Source organism: Xiphophorus hellerii, chromosome 17 (assembly GCF_003331165.1).
Source record: "Xiphophorus hellerii strain 12219 chromosome 17, Xiphophorus_hellerii-4.1, whole genome shotgun sequence".
Taxonomy (NCBI): domain Eukaryota; kingdom Metazoa; phylum Chordata; class Actinopteri; order Cyprinodontiformes; family Poeciliidae; genus Xiphophorus; species Xiphophorus hellerii.
Window position 1 is genome coordinate 20,114,390 of NC_045688.1, and position 17,165 is coordinate 20,131,554.

General features: G+C 40.1%; 1 protein-coding gene across 2 annotated transcripts in view; it reads right to left on the minus strand.

The window, feature by feature from the left end:
• Positions 1 to 287: 287 nt before the first annotated feature.
• Positions 288 to 17,165, minus strand: part of large1 (LARGE xylosyl- and glucuronyltransferase 1) — a 60,658-nt gene continuing 43,780 nt past the window's right edge. For both annotated transcript variants that reach the window (XM_032589324.1, XM_032589323.1), the window contains 2 exons: positions 11,790 to 11,985; positions 288 to 1,761 (listed from right to left, as the gene is read on the minus strand). In XM_032589324.1, coding sequence (XP_032445215.1) covers positions 1,564 to 1,761; positions 11,790 to 11,985 — 394 coding nt within the window. In that variant the 3' untranslated portion in view covers positions 288 to 1,563. The remainder of the gene's footprint in view (positions 1,762 to 11,789; positions 11,986 to 17,165) is intronic.

A 17,165-nucleotide genomic window follows, 5' to 3' on the forward strand; every position in this document is an offset into this window, starting at 1 on the left:
TCTCCAAAAATTGTGCCCTGACCACACTCTAAATGTCAGATTGCATCATGTGATAAATCTTTAATAGTAGAAATCCAGTTCTACTGCTGTGCTAAAGTTCCAGTTATTTATGAACCATGAATTCAAAGGCTGGACACTATACAATTTTATTCTGATTTTCACTTCTCCTTGTAGGAAAGCAGAAGCCAGGAGAATATATGATTTAAAAGACCAAAAAACACCTTTTCCTCAAATAACCTTCCACTTTTTGAAATTTTTTTTAAATAACAAAATTCCAAACCCACATCTCAGTTTAGTTGAAATGAGGCCATGATTATTATTACTTTAATGCAAGCAGGAAAAAATGCAACATGTTTTGGCTCATACATCATGTTGGTTCTATGCATTCAGCTGAGCTGCACCTAAACCTGGCCTGGGTAAAAACCAGTTTCTCTTCTACTATACTTTGCTTCATACAGTATACTACTGTTGAAATGTTGAAATAAGCTGTTCATTTCTCAACAGCTCTTGGTTGTTGAGAAATGATTGCTTCCTGGAGGCAACCCTGTGCTAAGGTTTTAAATTTCATCCAATTGCTAACATTTGCGTATGTAATGCTCTCAGTTTGACACTAAGAAGCTAACTGGAAGTTGCCAGCAACAACCATTGACCACTGTGAAGAGAGACGTGCCGATCCGAATGATTCGGCTGTTAATGTTCATTCAGTTTTTGGAATTGTGGCCAATATGGACTGAACGGCTTTCTTCACTTCCTCTGCTGCCATTGCTAAAACTACAATTATAAAACATCACCCAAAATCGACGTTATTAATTTTGTGGTGAACTTCTTTTGTTTGACCCTAGTCAAAAATCGACCAGGTTCAAGTCAAGGGGAGCAATACTAGACTGTGCTGGAAGCAAAAACGTTTTTGAGCGAAAATGCACAGGAAGGCAATGACCAAGCTAGCTAAAATCATAACACAGCCATCTTAAAATATCCTACCCCAGTTTGTAATGGTGGCACCTCACAGCATTGTGAAGGGAAGAAAACACTAATGTCTGATTCAAAATGAGAGAAAAAACCTCCAGAGATTTCTGATCTATTGGGACGTATTTCCTGCTTTGCTTCATCTGGCCTTCTATTAGTTAAACTGTGGTGGTTTCTTCAACTCCTCTCTTTCAACGGCTCTTCTTAAGCTCTGTCCTGAAGGAAAGACACACACACTCACAATACCATTTTACAGCCACAAAATCTATCAGTGGTCTTAGAAACGTGATAAGACATTAATTCTCTCCTCTTCTTTCCAAGTGCATAATGGACTGCACAGTTGGCCCACACAGTCTGTCACCACAAAAGAGCTATTATTAGTGTAATCCTCAATAATCATCACTTCTACTCACACAAAATGATAAAATATGAAGTCAAGGTTGCTTAGGCTAAAATTTTCTTTTAAAGTCTCAGGTTCTGAAGTCTTACAAAACCCAAAGGACCCCATTTAAGTAATTCAATTGTGTGTTTAACTTTCCTACCCCATGAACATTTTGAGTAGTTCTGCTCCAGAGGACCTTGAGCCTGGAGTGCTGACTAGCTGTTATTTTCAGCTGTCATGTACTTAAGAGCAGCAAAGCCAAAGCGACGAGACATGTTCTGCTGAAACTCCTCCTTCAGGGTCTTAAGGCAGACCCGGTACTGCTTATTGGAGCGAAACTTTGTGATGTCGAAGCTGGGAGCATGGGGCATATGGATCATATAGGCATTTGGCAGGACCACAAACTCATACTCCTACAGAGAGAGAGAGAGAGAAAACACTGCAGTAACTGTAAATATCATTGGCAAAGCCTGGTTGAGTCAAAACATTTCAAAATTAAACGGTACATCAACTAAACAAAGCAATAAAATTCTTGATAGGTTTATTGGATACAAGACCTCCCTCTCAAAAGATTGTATTGTACAATGCTCACAAAATGAAAGGGAACACTAAAATAACACATCTTAGATCTCAATAAATTAAAGATTCTCATTAAACACTTTAAGACAGTGTAATTGATTGAGAAGAAAGTAACACAAAAATCATCAATGTAAATCAAAATTATTACACTAGGACTTGAATTTCAATATGAAAGTGGAAAATAACATCACAGTGTATATTCCTCAAGACTACATGAGGCTAAGTAGAGTATATGGCCTCCACATGGCATTGTCAAGCATGCTCCTACAACACCTGGGCATGCTTCTGATGAGACGTCAGATGTTCTCCTGAAGGATCTCTTCCCAGATCTGATCAGAGAGTATCAGGTAGTTCCTGGACAGTCTATGGTGTGACGTAGATGTGGATTGACCGAAACATGATGTCCTAGATGTGCTGAATTGGATTCAGGTCTGGGGAACAGGCAAGCCAATTCATAACAGCAATGTCCTCATCATACAGGAACTGCTGACGCATCAGTCACATGAGGCCTAGCACTGTGATGCATAAGAAGGAACCCAGGGCCCACTGCACCTACATATGGTCTGGCAATGTGTCTGAGGATCTCATCCTGATACCTTATGGCATTCAGGGCACCTCTGGCTGCTGTACAGCTACCAAAAGAAATGCATCCCCACACCATGACTGACCCGCCACCAAACTAGTCATGCTGGAGTATGTTGCATTTTGGTGTTAGAATAGAATAGAATTCAACTTTATTGTCATTGCACTGTCACAAGTACAAGCAACGAGATGTAGTTCCCTAGCAAACGGCAATCATCCTGCACGGTACTGGGCTGTAAGTACAGGTCCTACATGTGCCTGTGCTTACAGGCAAAGGGCACATATATGGTGGTATGAGGGCCTTATATGTTGAGCTCCAATAACACCTCATAGAGACTGTTTCTGACAGTTTGGGTCGGAACTTTAGTGCCCTGCTGGAGGTCATTGTGCAAGGACACCTCCCATTCCTCCTTGCACAATCCGGTACCTTATAGCAGTCAGGGCACCTCTGACTAGCACTTGGAGGGCTAGGGGGACCAAAGAAATGCCTCCCCACACCATGGGGACAAGGTAGCTGCTGTAGCCCTCTAATTTGCTCACGTTTCAGAGCATCTAAGGAGAGTATTTGTCATCAGCAATGGCTGAAATAAATGGAACATTGACCAAAATAATTTATCTCTGGAGTATGATAAAGTTAAGTAAGCTATTCTTCAAAAATATCAATCCTGAGACATATAGATTGAGATTTCAATCACTAGAAGTAAAACTGACAAGAATGCAAAAGAACTGTATGCAAGATTGGAGGAGTTGTATGGAAAGTGGGTGATGTCAAAAGAAAAAAATATGCATGAGGTTGGTGAAATAATCATTTTAGAACAATGCTTGAGAATGCTGCCTCCTGCATTAATATGGATTACAGAACATAACCCAAAGTCGGCTACACTAGCTGCACAGTTGGCTGATGTGTTTGTGGCTGCACAGAAAAAAGGGACAACCATGGAGTCACACAGCATGGAAAATGAGGGATGTTTCAAAACCTGTTCCCCACTACCAAAAGGCAAGGGTGAGTAAACCTCCAAAGAGTCACTAAATGTGCCATAAAGATCCCCTGCCAAGGCTGTGATTTGTGTGGGATGGAGGGTCACACAAAACCAATGTGCCCAAAGAATTCTACGAAAATAACCCAGACAAAGTGTGGAATCTTAAATGGAGTATGAGTTAAAGACAACCTCAGCTGAAGTTGAGGGCCTTTTATTATTTATCAACCTTACTGCGGTCAGGGCACGTCTGGCTTCCACAAGGTCCTCAATAAACAATAAAAGGACCTCATTGATTCAGAAAGTACTCACACTCTTGTGCAGAGAAATTTTGTTCCAGCAAACAAGGTTAATATGAAAACAATCCCTGTCTGCGCCATTCATGGACATGAGCTATCATGTCCAACAGCAGACCTGGACATTAAAAGTACACGGACAACTTTACCTCTTAAATATTTGTGTTGCTCAGAATCTACCATTTCCAACAGTGCTGGGTCAAGATCTGCCTGTGTTGTGTGACTTGTTGAACTCCAGCAATATATGCAACATTGCATTAACCAGACTAGAAAGAGAGAGGGGTTTTTGCAACCACTCTATGCCTTGACCTTTTATAATCCGGACCAAGAGACTAAGAGAGATCACAAACTGTAAATGCTGTCTCTTATGTTGTTCAGATGCAGGAATGACTGGAAAGAATGACAGCATTATCCTAAGCTTATAAGGGATCTTGTAAGTTTCATTAGAAAGCCTGATATGACCAATTAGTTGGCCAGAGATCTTTCAGTCCTTGCCAGAAAGTGTTGGCTAGGACTGCTTACTGTCCCAAGTGTGACAGTACGCTGTTAACAAAATGGCAAGGGTCATATGAAATCCAGAGCAAACTGGGACAAACAATCTAAAAGACTGCCATTCCAGATCAGCCTCACTTTAGCAGAGTACTCCATGTGAACCTGCTTAAGGAATGGGTGGACAGACCAGAAGGCAGATGATTTTCTTATTCAGGAGGTTTCAGAGGAGGGGGAACAGTATAATCAACACCTGCCAAAACCCTCACCTCTGTTTCTGGATCAGAACCACATTTATGAAGAAAAACCAGCTGAGCTGAGAAATTTGTGCAAATCAAATATGTTACAGGAAAATCCTGGTGAAACAGACATTGTAAAACATGACACTGTATTAAAAGATTGAACTTCTCTGAGAAGAATGAGTAACATAATACCTGAGCGCTTACTGGATCCACTGTACATGTTGTTGTGGTAAAGTCAAGTCAAAGAGTCTTGTCAAAGAGTCAAGCTACGTTATGCGTGTTGTCTTCATTGGTCAGAAGTCTCCTGAAGAAGGTATGCCTTTGTGATGGATCTGCATAAATGGCTGGTTGGGGTCTTAATAAAGACCTGATGTACAAGCCCTTTTTTGTCTGACACAGTTTCTATGTTTCTGCCAATGATCCAAAAAACCATAAGGTGCAGAGTCATCCATTATGAGGAACAAAGTTGCGTTTAATTTGAATCAGTTTTTGGCGCTGTTGAAGTTGTGGCAGATATTCTTTAAGTCATCTTTTCTAAAACAGATCAGATGTGTATTGGACCTGTCTCCATCATTTACATACAGGGGCACTGCTAGGAATCTTGTGCCCCATGACAAAAAATTAAATTAGGCCCCCTCTTCGCAGTTGCTGTTACAATTTCTTGAGTCTTTTTGACCCATCAAAAGTGTCACAATTTTAAAGACTTGCAACTGCCTTGCTTTCTTTGGTCCAATACTGATACTAGTGATATTCAATGCTAGTGAATTTTACATGCAATAGTTCACATACTGCATGCAAATAGGTTGCTTACATTTTTTTAAATTAGTTTTAGCTTATTGAAATGTCTATCCCCAAGCAATCCAGATTTCTCAAAAAATGCTATGTTGTTGCATTTTGTTCAAGCTGCAGAATATAACATTAATTAAAAAAAATGTTTTTTTGACATTTGTTAAAGTTGTCACCATGTTGTGACAGTTTGCTATGAAACAGATGAAAAGATCAATCTCCTCCACCGCCTCCCTGAGCTGCTACTGCTGTTTGAAGAAATGCATCGTTCTGACCAAAAAAAACCCAATCAGAACTAGGAAGACGGTCTTAGCACTGTAAATCAACCTCATTCACTCACTGCTAAGTGTGCTAATGGAAAATTTTATAAAGATTGTTTGAATTTCTGAGTAATAAATACATTGTTTTTGTTGTGTAACTGTAAAAATAGAGAAACAAAAGAAATCCACATAGACTCCCTGTAATGATGCTAACTAGCTTGTCAATGGCCACAGTGTTGCTCATCTTTTTCACTGGGACAAAGGGGAGCGGTTATGCTGGTATCAGGGTTAGAGCTGCTGTTGACTGACTCACCTGTTAAGTGTGGTAAGAAGTACAGGGACAAGTTAAATATGTTGTTAAATTATTTCCTTCATTCATTAAGTGTTAGTGAAATGTAGGCAAACGGTAGTCTGTAGCTAAGCTAATTATGCTAAATGGTTGATAATTTCACACAGTCTACCCACCTCTTTTGGAGAAAAACTGGGTTATAAATTGACACTCTTGTCTTTTTCTCTCTCTCGTATTGAAAACCTGACTTTATTATTTTTCTAGGCAGCATAGTAACTGCCACAGCCATTCTGGTCTTGTTCTGACTGCTGGTGATCACCGTCAAGCCCGCTAGGCAGGACTGAACTATTTCATGTGGATCATGGGGGGTTTTCAGGGCAAATATGGATGTGTGCTTTTTGGTCTGGGAGGGATAAAATAAATTTTTTTTCTGCTGAAACACTTTTAAAAACACTATATGATTAATTTTGTAATTGATAGGACCCCAGATTTTTTTCTATTTCTATAAGATATAGAAACTTTTTTTGTGGGAGGGCCCCCTGTGGGTCAGGGGCCCTTGGAATTGTCCTAACTCCACCCACCACGTCCCCCCCCCCCCCCTCCGGTTTACAGCGCCCCTGTTTACAAATATAGGTCACCTTTCTGGAACAAACCAGGTGATAAGCTTGGGTTAGACTTGAGAAGGTGGTTCGGTGTTAAAGCTTCCAGATCATTTGGATTGGTGGATTTGAGTGTGATAGGTCTACTGTTAAAGATTGACTCCACTTCACAGAAAGCAGTTTGAAGTAACCTCGTCCAAATGATGCGTCTGGAGGGTGGAATTAAGGGCCTTTCTGATGGAACAAATCATGGGATGAGCCCATGTTTCACTTAAATAGAACAAAGTGGTCTACTCCACCAAAACTAAAGGAGGATTTCTCAGGGATTACTCTGCTGTCAGCCATTTGCTGCTGGCCTGCAGCTCCATGAAACCATCTGCAGAACACACCTCGACATGATGTTTCTAATCAATGCACCAGCACTAGGAATCCAATATTTCTGATGCAGCTTTGAGAGTATGTGGTTCCTACCACCATGACCCATCTCTTTATGATCCCAAAAAGGAGTCATGTTGTCATGATGGAAGGTGGTGATCTTATTCTTATTGTAGAGTAAGATCTGCAATGTGAAGATTTTTGGCAATAATGACAGGAAGTTTGGAATCTTCAGACATGACAGCCTGCTGAGACACCCTCCAACATCATCGGTCAGAACAGGATTAAACTTGTATGTGGCTGCTTCTTTTCATGTTCTCTCCCTTTTGGAGACAGGAGATTTCTTCAGCATATCATTTCCTCTGACAGAACTTGATTATTTGAATCTCAGCATCCTCAATCTCTCCCAGTGAAAGAAAGTCAGTACAGAAGTCAACCTTACCCTATGATGAGCACCTTCAGACCGAGTTGAATCAGATGGAGGATGGAAACATGTCTCATTGTCATGATCTGTGTTTGTGTGTTTATTTTGAGTTTCCTGTGTATCTGTGTCTCCGTGTTGTCCTGTCTCCCTTTGATTAGTCCCCAGGTGTTTCTCGTTCCCTGATTACCTCCTGTGTATTTAGTGTCACCTGTGTGTCTGTGTCTTCGTAGGGTCCTTGTTGTGTGTCAAGCCAGTCGTCTCAGTTGGCGTCTTGTCTGTGTTGTCCATTCGTATGCCTTGTGCTACCTGTGATGAGCCCTGGATTCAGCTCAGCAGTGCTGCCTCGGTTTTTGGACTGTTCTATGTGATTTTCATCATTAAAACCATCATTTCTCACTGCATCCTGGGTCTACAGCGTCTGCCTCACCACCTATACCCGCACCTTATGACACTCATTTCTTTTGCAATTCAAGAGCAATGTTTTGAACCTCAAAATCCAACCCATCACCCTGACAAGTCCAGGATGAAGCACAACGGGTCCAAAGAGCCTAAGAACCATCATCTTGTGTAGGTGAAACATCTACACGAGCAGACAGTTTGACATCAGGGTCTTCATGTGGAAGTTCCGCCAAGATGTTTGGGTTAACAAGCCAATCTGTCTCTGACTATGTAAGGAATGCAGGCCCAGATAGCCATGTAGTGTCATGTAGAAAACGTTCTGTCATCACACTTGTGGAGGCAAGGTCTTTCATGAAGGCAGTGCAGTCTTTATGGAAGTATTTATCTCTGATGTGTAAGGACACTGGGTGGGGACCCGGAAATTCAACCACACACAGGAGTTGCAAAGGAAAAAAAGTTTAAATAAATTTTCAGATACTGGTTGCGGCTCAGGATGTGGTCATCCAACACACCACTGTAGTGCAATGGACGGGTGGAGCAGAGAACCCAGGAAGAGACTAAGACGATAATCAGGCAGAGGTCATACACAGGAGAGCAGAGAGAGCAAACTTAGCTTGAGGGGCAGGCAATAGTCGATGGTCGTGAGGCAAAGCTTGGGTCAGGGTCCAGAAATCCAGAACAGTTGGGATCCGTGAAGGGCTTGGCAGGGGGGTCAATCCGTGGACAGAAAAGGGTCGAAGAAACACTGAAGGCTTTTGAGGAAACGCTGGATCTCTACTGGTTCGTGGCTGTCGATAATCTGGCAAGGAGGCAGAGGCTGAGAGGAGTTTAAGTAGGGCGGGGACCAGGTGGAACAGGTAAGCAATCAGCAGGCGTGGCAGGTGAACTGAATGAGTGTTTATGCACAGCATGGACAGGACAGAACATGAATCATGACATGATGAATCTTTTCTTCAAGCTTAAGGCATGTTGTTCAGCAATTGCACGGTTATCAGGCATTCTGTCTTGATCTTTCAAAAGCAGGGCAATGCTGTAGTGTCTATCATTCAAGATTATTGTCTTACTGTCCAGCTCCAGAAACGTAGTCTTCCTTTGATAGCCCTCAGGGAAGAACAGCCTGTTGGCTGTTCTCAGGGAAGTCCATGTTGAACGGTTGTTTACGTAGCCTATCCAATTAACAGCATAAATTCTGTTGCCGGTGACTGTTGATAGATGTTGTGACACAAACTTTGGCTTATTCACTGGGGAAATGTGAACTGATAACAGAAGTTTTCTGAGAATTAATTTTTGTTTTATTGAACTCATCTGAACAGTTCAAGGTCACAGGTGCACCTTAAGACCACTAGTCTGAACTGTGACAGGAAGATTTCCTGCCTCAGCATCAAGTTTGAACTCATTCTTCTTGTGGTGGATATACAGTATACTTACATGTCTGAAAATTTTACATGAAAGGCATTTTCTACATTCCTTGCTAATGTGCCCTGTACACAGGCAACAAAATCAGAATCACCATTCTTCCTTAGAAATGAAATTTTCTCATTAGGAGGTCTCTTTTCAAGCAGAGATCATAACTCCAGTATGTGTCCTTTTTGTAAAACAAATCTTCACAGCAATCTAATGGTCTTGAGGCTCTGATTTATTATTTCTCTAAACAGCAGAGGTAATTATGCCAAAGCTACTCGCTTTAGTTCTTGGGCGAGGAGACCGTTTCCTTCCATTGCTGCTTTTGGCTGATAAATTTGTTGATGGAGCATCACATAGACTTCCAAAGACAGGATCTGTAGTAATTTTAACTTGAGGCTCAATGAAGAAAACAATGCCAATAAATGTAGCTCTGTGATGCTGCTTCTCCTAGATGTCACATGCTATTGTTTGGCATTTACCTTAGCATTTAATATGGCAATCTTCTAGTCAGAGCAAGCATATTGGCACCTGTGATTAATTCAGAAAGATCATGAACTTCCTCCATCACATTGCAACATCTACGTAAGAACAAACAGTATGCCTGAAGAGCTTTTCCATGAGTGAACTTTATTCAGATAAGCAGATGCAATAACATGTCCATTTCCATAGTGCTCATACAGCACAGTCTTTGCTTTTACACATCCAGCACCATATGTTGACAACTTTTGACAAGTTCATTGGGCTGCCCACTGGAGTACTGTGTGGTAATGCATGCAATCATCCGAATGACCAATTTTGCTTCGACAATCTGTTCAAATGTGCACATAAAGGCCTGAAAATGGAGAGGATCAAAATCAAAATTTTTAATTTCACTTTTGCTGATAAACCAACATGCAAGCTAATTACTTTTGTTTCTCCATAATGAACAACAGATTTTCATTGGCTACTGAGTGAGCAGCTTGCTGCAGAGGGCCTTCTGATCTTATTGGGACCAGAAGGGCCAATAAGAAGAGGTGCAGGCTTTCTTCTTTGTCATACTCTGGTGCACTGTTTTTACTTGAAGCTCTGCATTGTCATTAACAGTATTTCTCTTGTGGAACAAAAGTCTTTGCATCTGCTTTAAGGACCTCAAAAGCATTTTATTATGTTTTAAAATATGACTCCATTTAATTGGATTTCTGTGAAGTTGTGATTCGCATTGTGGATCCAGTTTTCAGAACCTTTACTTTTGCAGCAGTTGGAGCTATTTTTGTTGTCTCTAATTGCTAGTTTACACTCTATTAGTTCTTACTGAATCAGTTCTGACTCAGTCATTTTAGACATTGTGCCTAGTTGTTTAACTAGAATCCATTACCTGTTAATTGTTGCCATGTCCCATCTTTCTCAACCATCTGACTTTAGTCGGTGTTTGTTGTTTGAAGTGGTGTTCTTATCTTCCTTTTCACGCTTTACATTGGTAGATTTACTTACTCTCCAGGTACTCTGGTTCAACCAGGATCACTCTCGCTATGTGGCCATCTTGATGGTGGTCTGACCTGGAAGCCTCCCTCTCCCATCTTAAGACCATGACTACCCCCTCCTGGACCTGCATCAGTTTGCCTACAGAGCTAGCAGGTCTGTAGATGGTGCCAACAATTTGGCTCTTCATTTCTATTTGCAAAATCTGGATTCCCCAAGAGCCAACAACAGGATCCTGTTTGTAGGCTTCAGTTCCGCATTCAATACAATCTTGCCAGATCTGCTCCAAGTCAAGTTCTCTCAGCTCAATGTTCCCGACACCATCGCCAACTTCCTGATGGATCGGAGGTAGTATGTGCAGCTGGGGAAGAACATCTAAGAGACTCAGATCACAGACCCACTATTCCCTCTTGTTTTCAGAGACCTTTCCATCTCCTTCGTGAACTCCTCTTCCTGAGCACCACCATCACCAGTACCTCAAGTAGGAGCCAAATCAGTTCAACTGAGACTGATGTCATTCACGAAGACCCAATATAGGATGTTCTGAGACAACTCAAACTGCTAATTAAAGTGTTGGTGCATTTTATACAGAGTCCATCCTCACCTCCTCTGTCACCTCTGTGACATATACCACCTCTGTGTGATATGTACCACATCCAGGGCATTGTGTGCGCTGAGAAAGTTATCGTCTGTAACCTCTGACCTGTATAAAGGACCTGTTCTCCTCCAGGACTCTAGGTCGTGCAGGTCGGATTGTGGCAGACCTTTCTCACACCGGGCACAGCCCATTTAACCTCGTCCCCTTAGGCAAGAGACTATAGCTCATCCTGACCAGAACTACCCGCCACAAAAACAGTTTCTTTTCCTCATCCATCAGACTGATGAACAATTGTTAAATTACTCTGGCATAGCACAGTCACTTTATCTACCTGCTACTCAGAATGTGCATACGTCAGAATGTGTATACGTATTTCATATTTTTCCATTTTTCTTTTTCATATTTTATTTTATTATCATTAATAATAACATTTATTTATTTATGTATTTTTGCACAGGACAAAGTCATTTCTTAGCCAGTGAACTTGTTTACTGGCAATAGCAAAACAGTGATTCTGATTAAAATTATTCCAAGAAAACTTGGCATTAGCTTCAAAGTAATAAAGCTCTGCAAAAGGAAAAATAACTGAGAAAAACTCTCAAACGGAAATATTTATAACAAAAGAACAATTTTTTTTAGCTTAATTGTTTTAATTTATGTAAAAAAAAGAAAGTGATGAATAACCTGTGCATCAAGCTCCATGATATGAGCCACCTTGTTCCAGCCAAAGCCCACAAAACGGCGGTCATACTCAGGACTGTCTCTCTTCACCATCACATAGGGCTCAAAGTCAGCCTCCCACAGCACTTTGTAAGGTGTGGTGGCTGTCCGCCATTTGGCAAAGTTAGTTGGCGCATGGCCTTTGGTCCACACGTGGTATCTATAAGGACCAGAGAATGAAAAGAGGAGAAATTAGACAATGCAATGAACTGCAATAAACAATTTTTTACAAACCAAATTAGATTTGATAACTGCTTTTTGACAATGCTTTTACTATGGCACTATGAACAAAAAAAATAACAGCTAATGACTCATACACTGCAAAATTTATTTTGTTTCATATTTAACATAACTGCTGTCTTGATTTACAAAGCTATATATTAGTTGGCATATCCAGAAGCCAAATATTATAAGCCAGTTTTCCATTATTTTTAACCACAATCTTTTTGTAAGCTAACTGCAGTGTCACACTTTGAGCTCATGTTATGGTAAATAAATGGTTGTTTACATGCAATACGTACATGCGGACCACTAAGGTGTGCCAGCGAACCACCAGTGTTCCAGGGACCACAGTTTGAGAGACTGCTGTAAATGGACTATTAATCTGGGTCAGTAGGACACAATCATGGGGAAGATGATTCCCCATGATTGTGAATCATGGGGAATCCCAATCATGGGATGACTGGATGTCAGATGACATCTGACATCCAGTCAGATGTCCAATCTGACTGGACATCTGTCCAGTCAGATTGCTGACTGGACAGATGTGCCGAAGACAGTAATTAACACTACCCATAATTAGTGGTAGCCACTGGTTACTCAGAGTGCTGTATCCAATCATATTCATATAAAGTTAAGTGGAAAGAAAACATTTACCTTGATTTGGGTGAACCACCTCTAGACTAAACATGAATCACCGCTATAGTAAACTTGCTCTTCTAAGGATAATTTTTTGCTGCGAATGGAATGTACCCTGGTGAAAATATAGTATACATTAGTATACTAAAGTATATTTTAAATATACTGTATTTTTCTGAAGAACACTTTTAATATGTTATCAAGTGGGTATACTTATTAAGATTATACTAAAAGTGTAAACCAAATGCACTTTTAGAAACATGCTTCTAGAACTTTTTTTTCAACCCTCCATTGGGTCTTTTGTGGGCTATAGTGTCCATTATATAAGTGAGGCAATATATAAGATAATAGGTGAGGTGAAAGCAGTCAAAACGTTAAGAGATGGTAATCTATTGATGTTATGCAGAGATGGAGACCAGGTGCAGGGACTAATGAGATGCAAGACATTATTGGGAAAAGCTATCAAGCCACCAAATATGGCAGGACAAAGGAAAAGTAATGGGAGTAATATCTGGAGTATCAACTAATCTGACGGAGGAAGAGATTAAAGGTAATGTAAAAGGGGTTCGGGTGATTAAAGTGAAACGCTTCTTTGTTACAAGAGAAGGAGTTAAAAGTCTTAGTAAGTCAGTTATGTTAATCCTAGAAGACGACAGATTACCCGAAAAGGGGATGATTGGGTATATCAGTTATACAATAAGGCAATACATTCCTCCACCAACCAGATGCTATAAATGTCAAAGGTTTGGACATATTGCTGCTGCTTGCAGAGCTAAGACTAGGTGTGCCAAGTGTGGAGGGGAACATCAGTATGGAAAATGTTCTGAAGGAACTAAGTTAAAGTGTTGTAATTGTGGTGGGGAGCATAGTGCTGCATTTAAATGATGCAGAGCTCATAAAAGAGCAGTGCAGGTACAAATTATACCTGCACTGCGCAAAGGAAAAAGTATGCAGATGCAGTTAAAAAAGTAAGTAATTTAAATGTTAATGCTAAAAACATTTCTTTGCCCTAAACGCTATCTCACATAACAGAGCAAATGCAGAGCCAGAGAGCCTTAGGAAGTACAATGATTGTGGAGAAGAAATGTGTTGCATTTATTGTTGAAGTAATAAATTGTTCACCACAGACAGATAGTAGAACAGAGGGAATTAAAACAATAAAGCAGCAGAAAAACTGAGGTGGAAGACTTGTCTTTTGAGTCAGTCAGTGCAGTTTTAACAACGGGGATAAATGAAAGTCAACAGTTCAGTAATGGTGAAATTTGATGGTTTTATCCATCAAGTGGAATGCAAGAAGCTTAATTGCTAATGGTCAAGAGTTAAAATTTTTTATTGAAAGACAGCATGTTAAACCAAATATAGTCTGTATTCAAGAAACCTGGTTAAAACCATCACTTGATTTTATTCTCAATGGATTTCTTTCTAAAGATAGAAATCCAAATGTACGAGGAGGTGTTGCTATATTTGTTCAGCAAGGAATTAGTTATAAAGTTTTGAATATAAATGAAGAAATATAAGTTATAGGGGTGGAGGTATGGATTAGTAAATCAAAATTCAAGACAATACATTTTTATAACCCTTGTAAAAAAAAATAAGTAGAGAAAGACTTGATAGTATTTATGTGAAGGAAAATGGAAGAAATATTTTATGTGGAGATTTTAATGCTCATAATACCTTATGGGGAAGTAAAAGGACTGATGAAAATTGGAACATAATTGAGGAGTTTATGGATGATTAAAAGTTAATTTGTCTAAATGATGGAAAAGGTACTAGATTTGATGTAGGACAAGGAGCAGAATCTGCAATTGATCTTACTATAGTGTCAGATCAGATAGCAGGAATTACCGTAGTCAATGGGAAGTAAATAATGATAACCCCCTTGGAAGTGATCATTATTCTATTCTGCTGAAGTTTTATAATTTTAAGGTAGTAGTTGAAGAAAATTGGTATCCTAAATGGAGAATGAGGGGGGCTAATTGGGCAATATATAATAAGATAGCAAGTAACAAACTTATGGAGATTATGTCAAATTTAAGCAATGATATTGAAGAATTAAATTCAATGATTACAAATATAATATGTGAAATCTGCAGAAAAGACCATTGGCAAATCTACTGTATTAAAGGAAAAGAAAATGGTTCCTTGGTGGAACAATGAATGTAAAGAAGCTATTAAAGTTAGAAATAAAGCATTTAGAAGGTTAACATTAAATCATTCATTTGAGAATTTAATATTATACAAAAAAGCACAGGTGAACATGAACATTGAAGTGGACACTGTCAGATTTTTCACAGATAGCAAAATCGTCCTTGTTACATACACAACGCAATGAGATTCTATACCTACGTGGCCAACAGAGTGATTCGAATCAGGAAGACCACACATCCAGCACAGTGTTTCTACATATCCACTTGTGACAATCCAGCAGACACAGCCACTAGACCAATTTATTGCAAATTTTTTGCTCAGGTCCCTCTTGAAAATGAGCTCTAGATCTCAACAGGGTTTACCTGATTAAATAAAGGAATATATAAAAAGAAATCCCAGCTTCCACATTAGCTTCCACAAACTGGTTTAGTGGTCCTTCCTTTTTGACACTACATGACATTGAGACATCACACTGTGATAGTTTTACTCTCATTGACCCTGAAACAGATAGAGATCAGGGCTGATATGAAAACCTTTGTTACTAAAACCTCAGTAACGCAGCTGGAACCATCTCGTTTTGAAAGATTCTCTCATTGGATGAGATTGTGTTGCACTATTGCATCACTGAAGCGTGTGGCAGCATCATTCATGAAAACAGACACAAAAAGTAAAGGCTGGAAGTGTTTCAGTGATAGTAACACTGTAGGAGAAATATCCAAAGCAGCCAAGTTTATCATTCACAAAGTGAAAACATTCAAAGAGGAGCTCGGGTGCATAAAAACAAATCAACCACTTCCAAAACAGAGTTGTCTCCACAGGTTGAACCCTGTCATTGATGAAGAAGGACTTCTCAGAATAGGAGGATGCTTGGCACCTGCTAGCCTAACAAAAGAGGAGAAACATCCTGTCATTATTCCAAGGTCTCATCACATATCTATCCTTCTTATCAGGTACCATAAGAAGGATGGTATCTGACAAGATAAAATCTGAATTTTCGTCCTGAAAGTAGCGCATCAGGGGCGTCACATAACAGAAGGAGCACTCAAAGGAGCTGGATTTTGGATTACTGGCAGTAAACGGCTTATTTCTTCCATCATTCACAAATGTGTCCTTTGTCAAAAACTTAGAGGACAAATGCAGATGGCATTTGATGGCAAAAGATGGCAGATTTACCCACTGACAGACTGTCAATCATCCCACCATTCACTAGTGTGGACAGTCTCCACACGTCGCACCAGAGGAGGAAGTGCAGACAGCAAACGCTGGGCTGTACTTTTCACCTGCATGTCCACAAGAACCGTGCACATTGAGCTCAATGTTAATATCAAACTTCATTAATGCACTAAGAAGATTCTTTTGCATCTGTGGACCTGCTCAAACACTCCGCTCTGACAGAGGGACAAATTTTATTGGAGCACGCAATAAACTGCAAATTGATCATAAAGACACAGAGCTGAACTCTTACCTGCTGGAGGAAGGATGCACATGGCTGTTCAACTCTCCCCACTCCTCACATGGGTGGATCGTGGGAGCGACTCATCGGAGTTGCAAGGCGCATCCTGGAAGGTATTCTTTTGAAAACCGGACACATCCAACTCACACATGAAGAGTTAAGTACATTCATGGCAGAAGTAATGGCAATAATGAATGCAAGACCACTTGTACCAATTTCAACAGATCCAGACAAACCAAACCTCCTCACTCCAGCAATGCTCCTCACCCAAAAGACAAATGCGCCATCTGCACCAGCAAGAAGCTTTGCACCTCCAGATCTCTACTCAAAAGCAATGGAAGCAAGTACAATGTCTGGTAGACTCTTTTTGGAAACAGTGGAAAAGTGAATACTCATCAACTTTGCAAAAACAGAGAAAATGGACTGATGATAACCGAACATTAAAGTTGGTGACATTGTGTTATTGAAAGATGCTCTCGCTCACAGAAACAACTGGTCCTTTGGAAAAGTTGTGAGAACATTTGAGAGCAAGGACAATAAGGTTCGAAAAGCAGAAGTAAAAACCGTAAAAGACGGAAACGAAAAAGTGCTTTTGAGACCCGTTACTGATATGGTTTTGCTTTTATCGGATGAAAATTTAAATATTATAGCTGCAAACAGTTCAAAATGTCTATTGGAAAAGATTGTTTGTAGTGGCACAATTATATTGTACCAGACGGGGAGTGTGCTGCCCTTTGTAAGTTAGACCAGCAAGGTTGAAAACCGCACTAAAACGCCCCTGGTGGATATTTTGTTATAACACTCTTTCTGCTATGACAGAGACAATACTCTAACAATGGATCAGCCTAATATTGAAACTCTAGTTGTGCATGTTGAAGCTA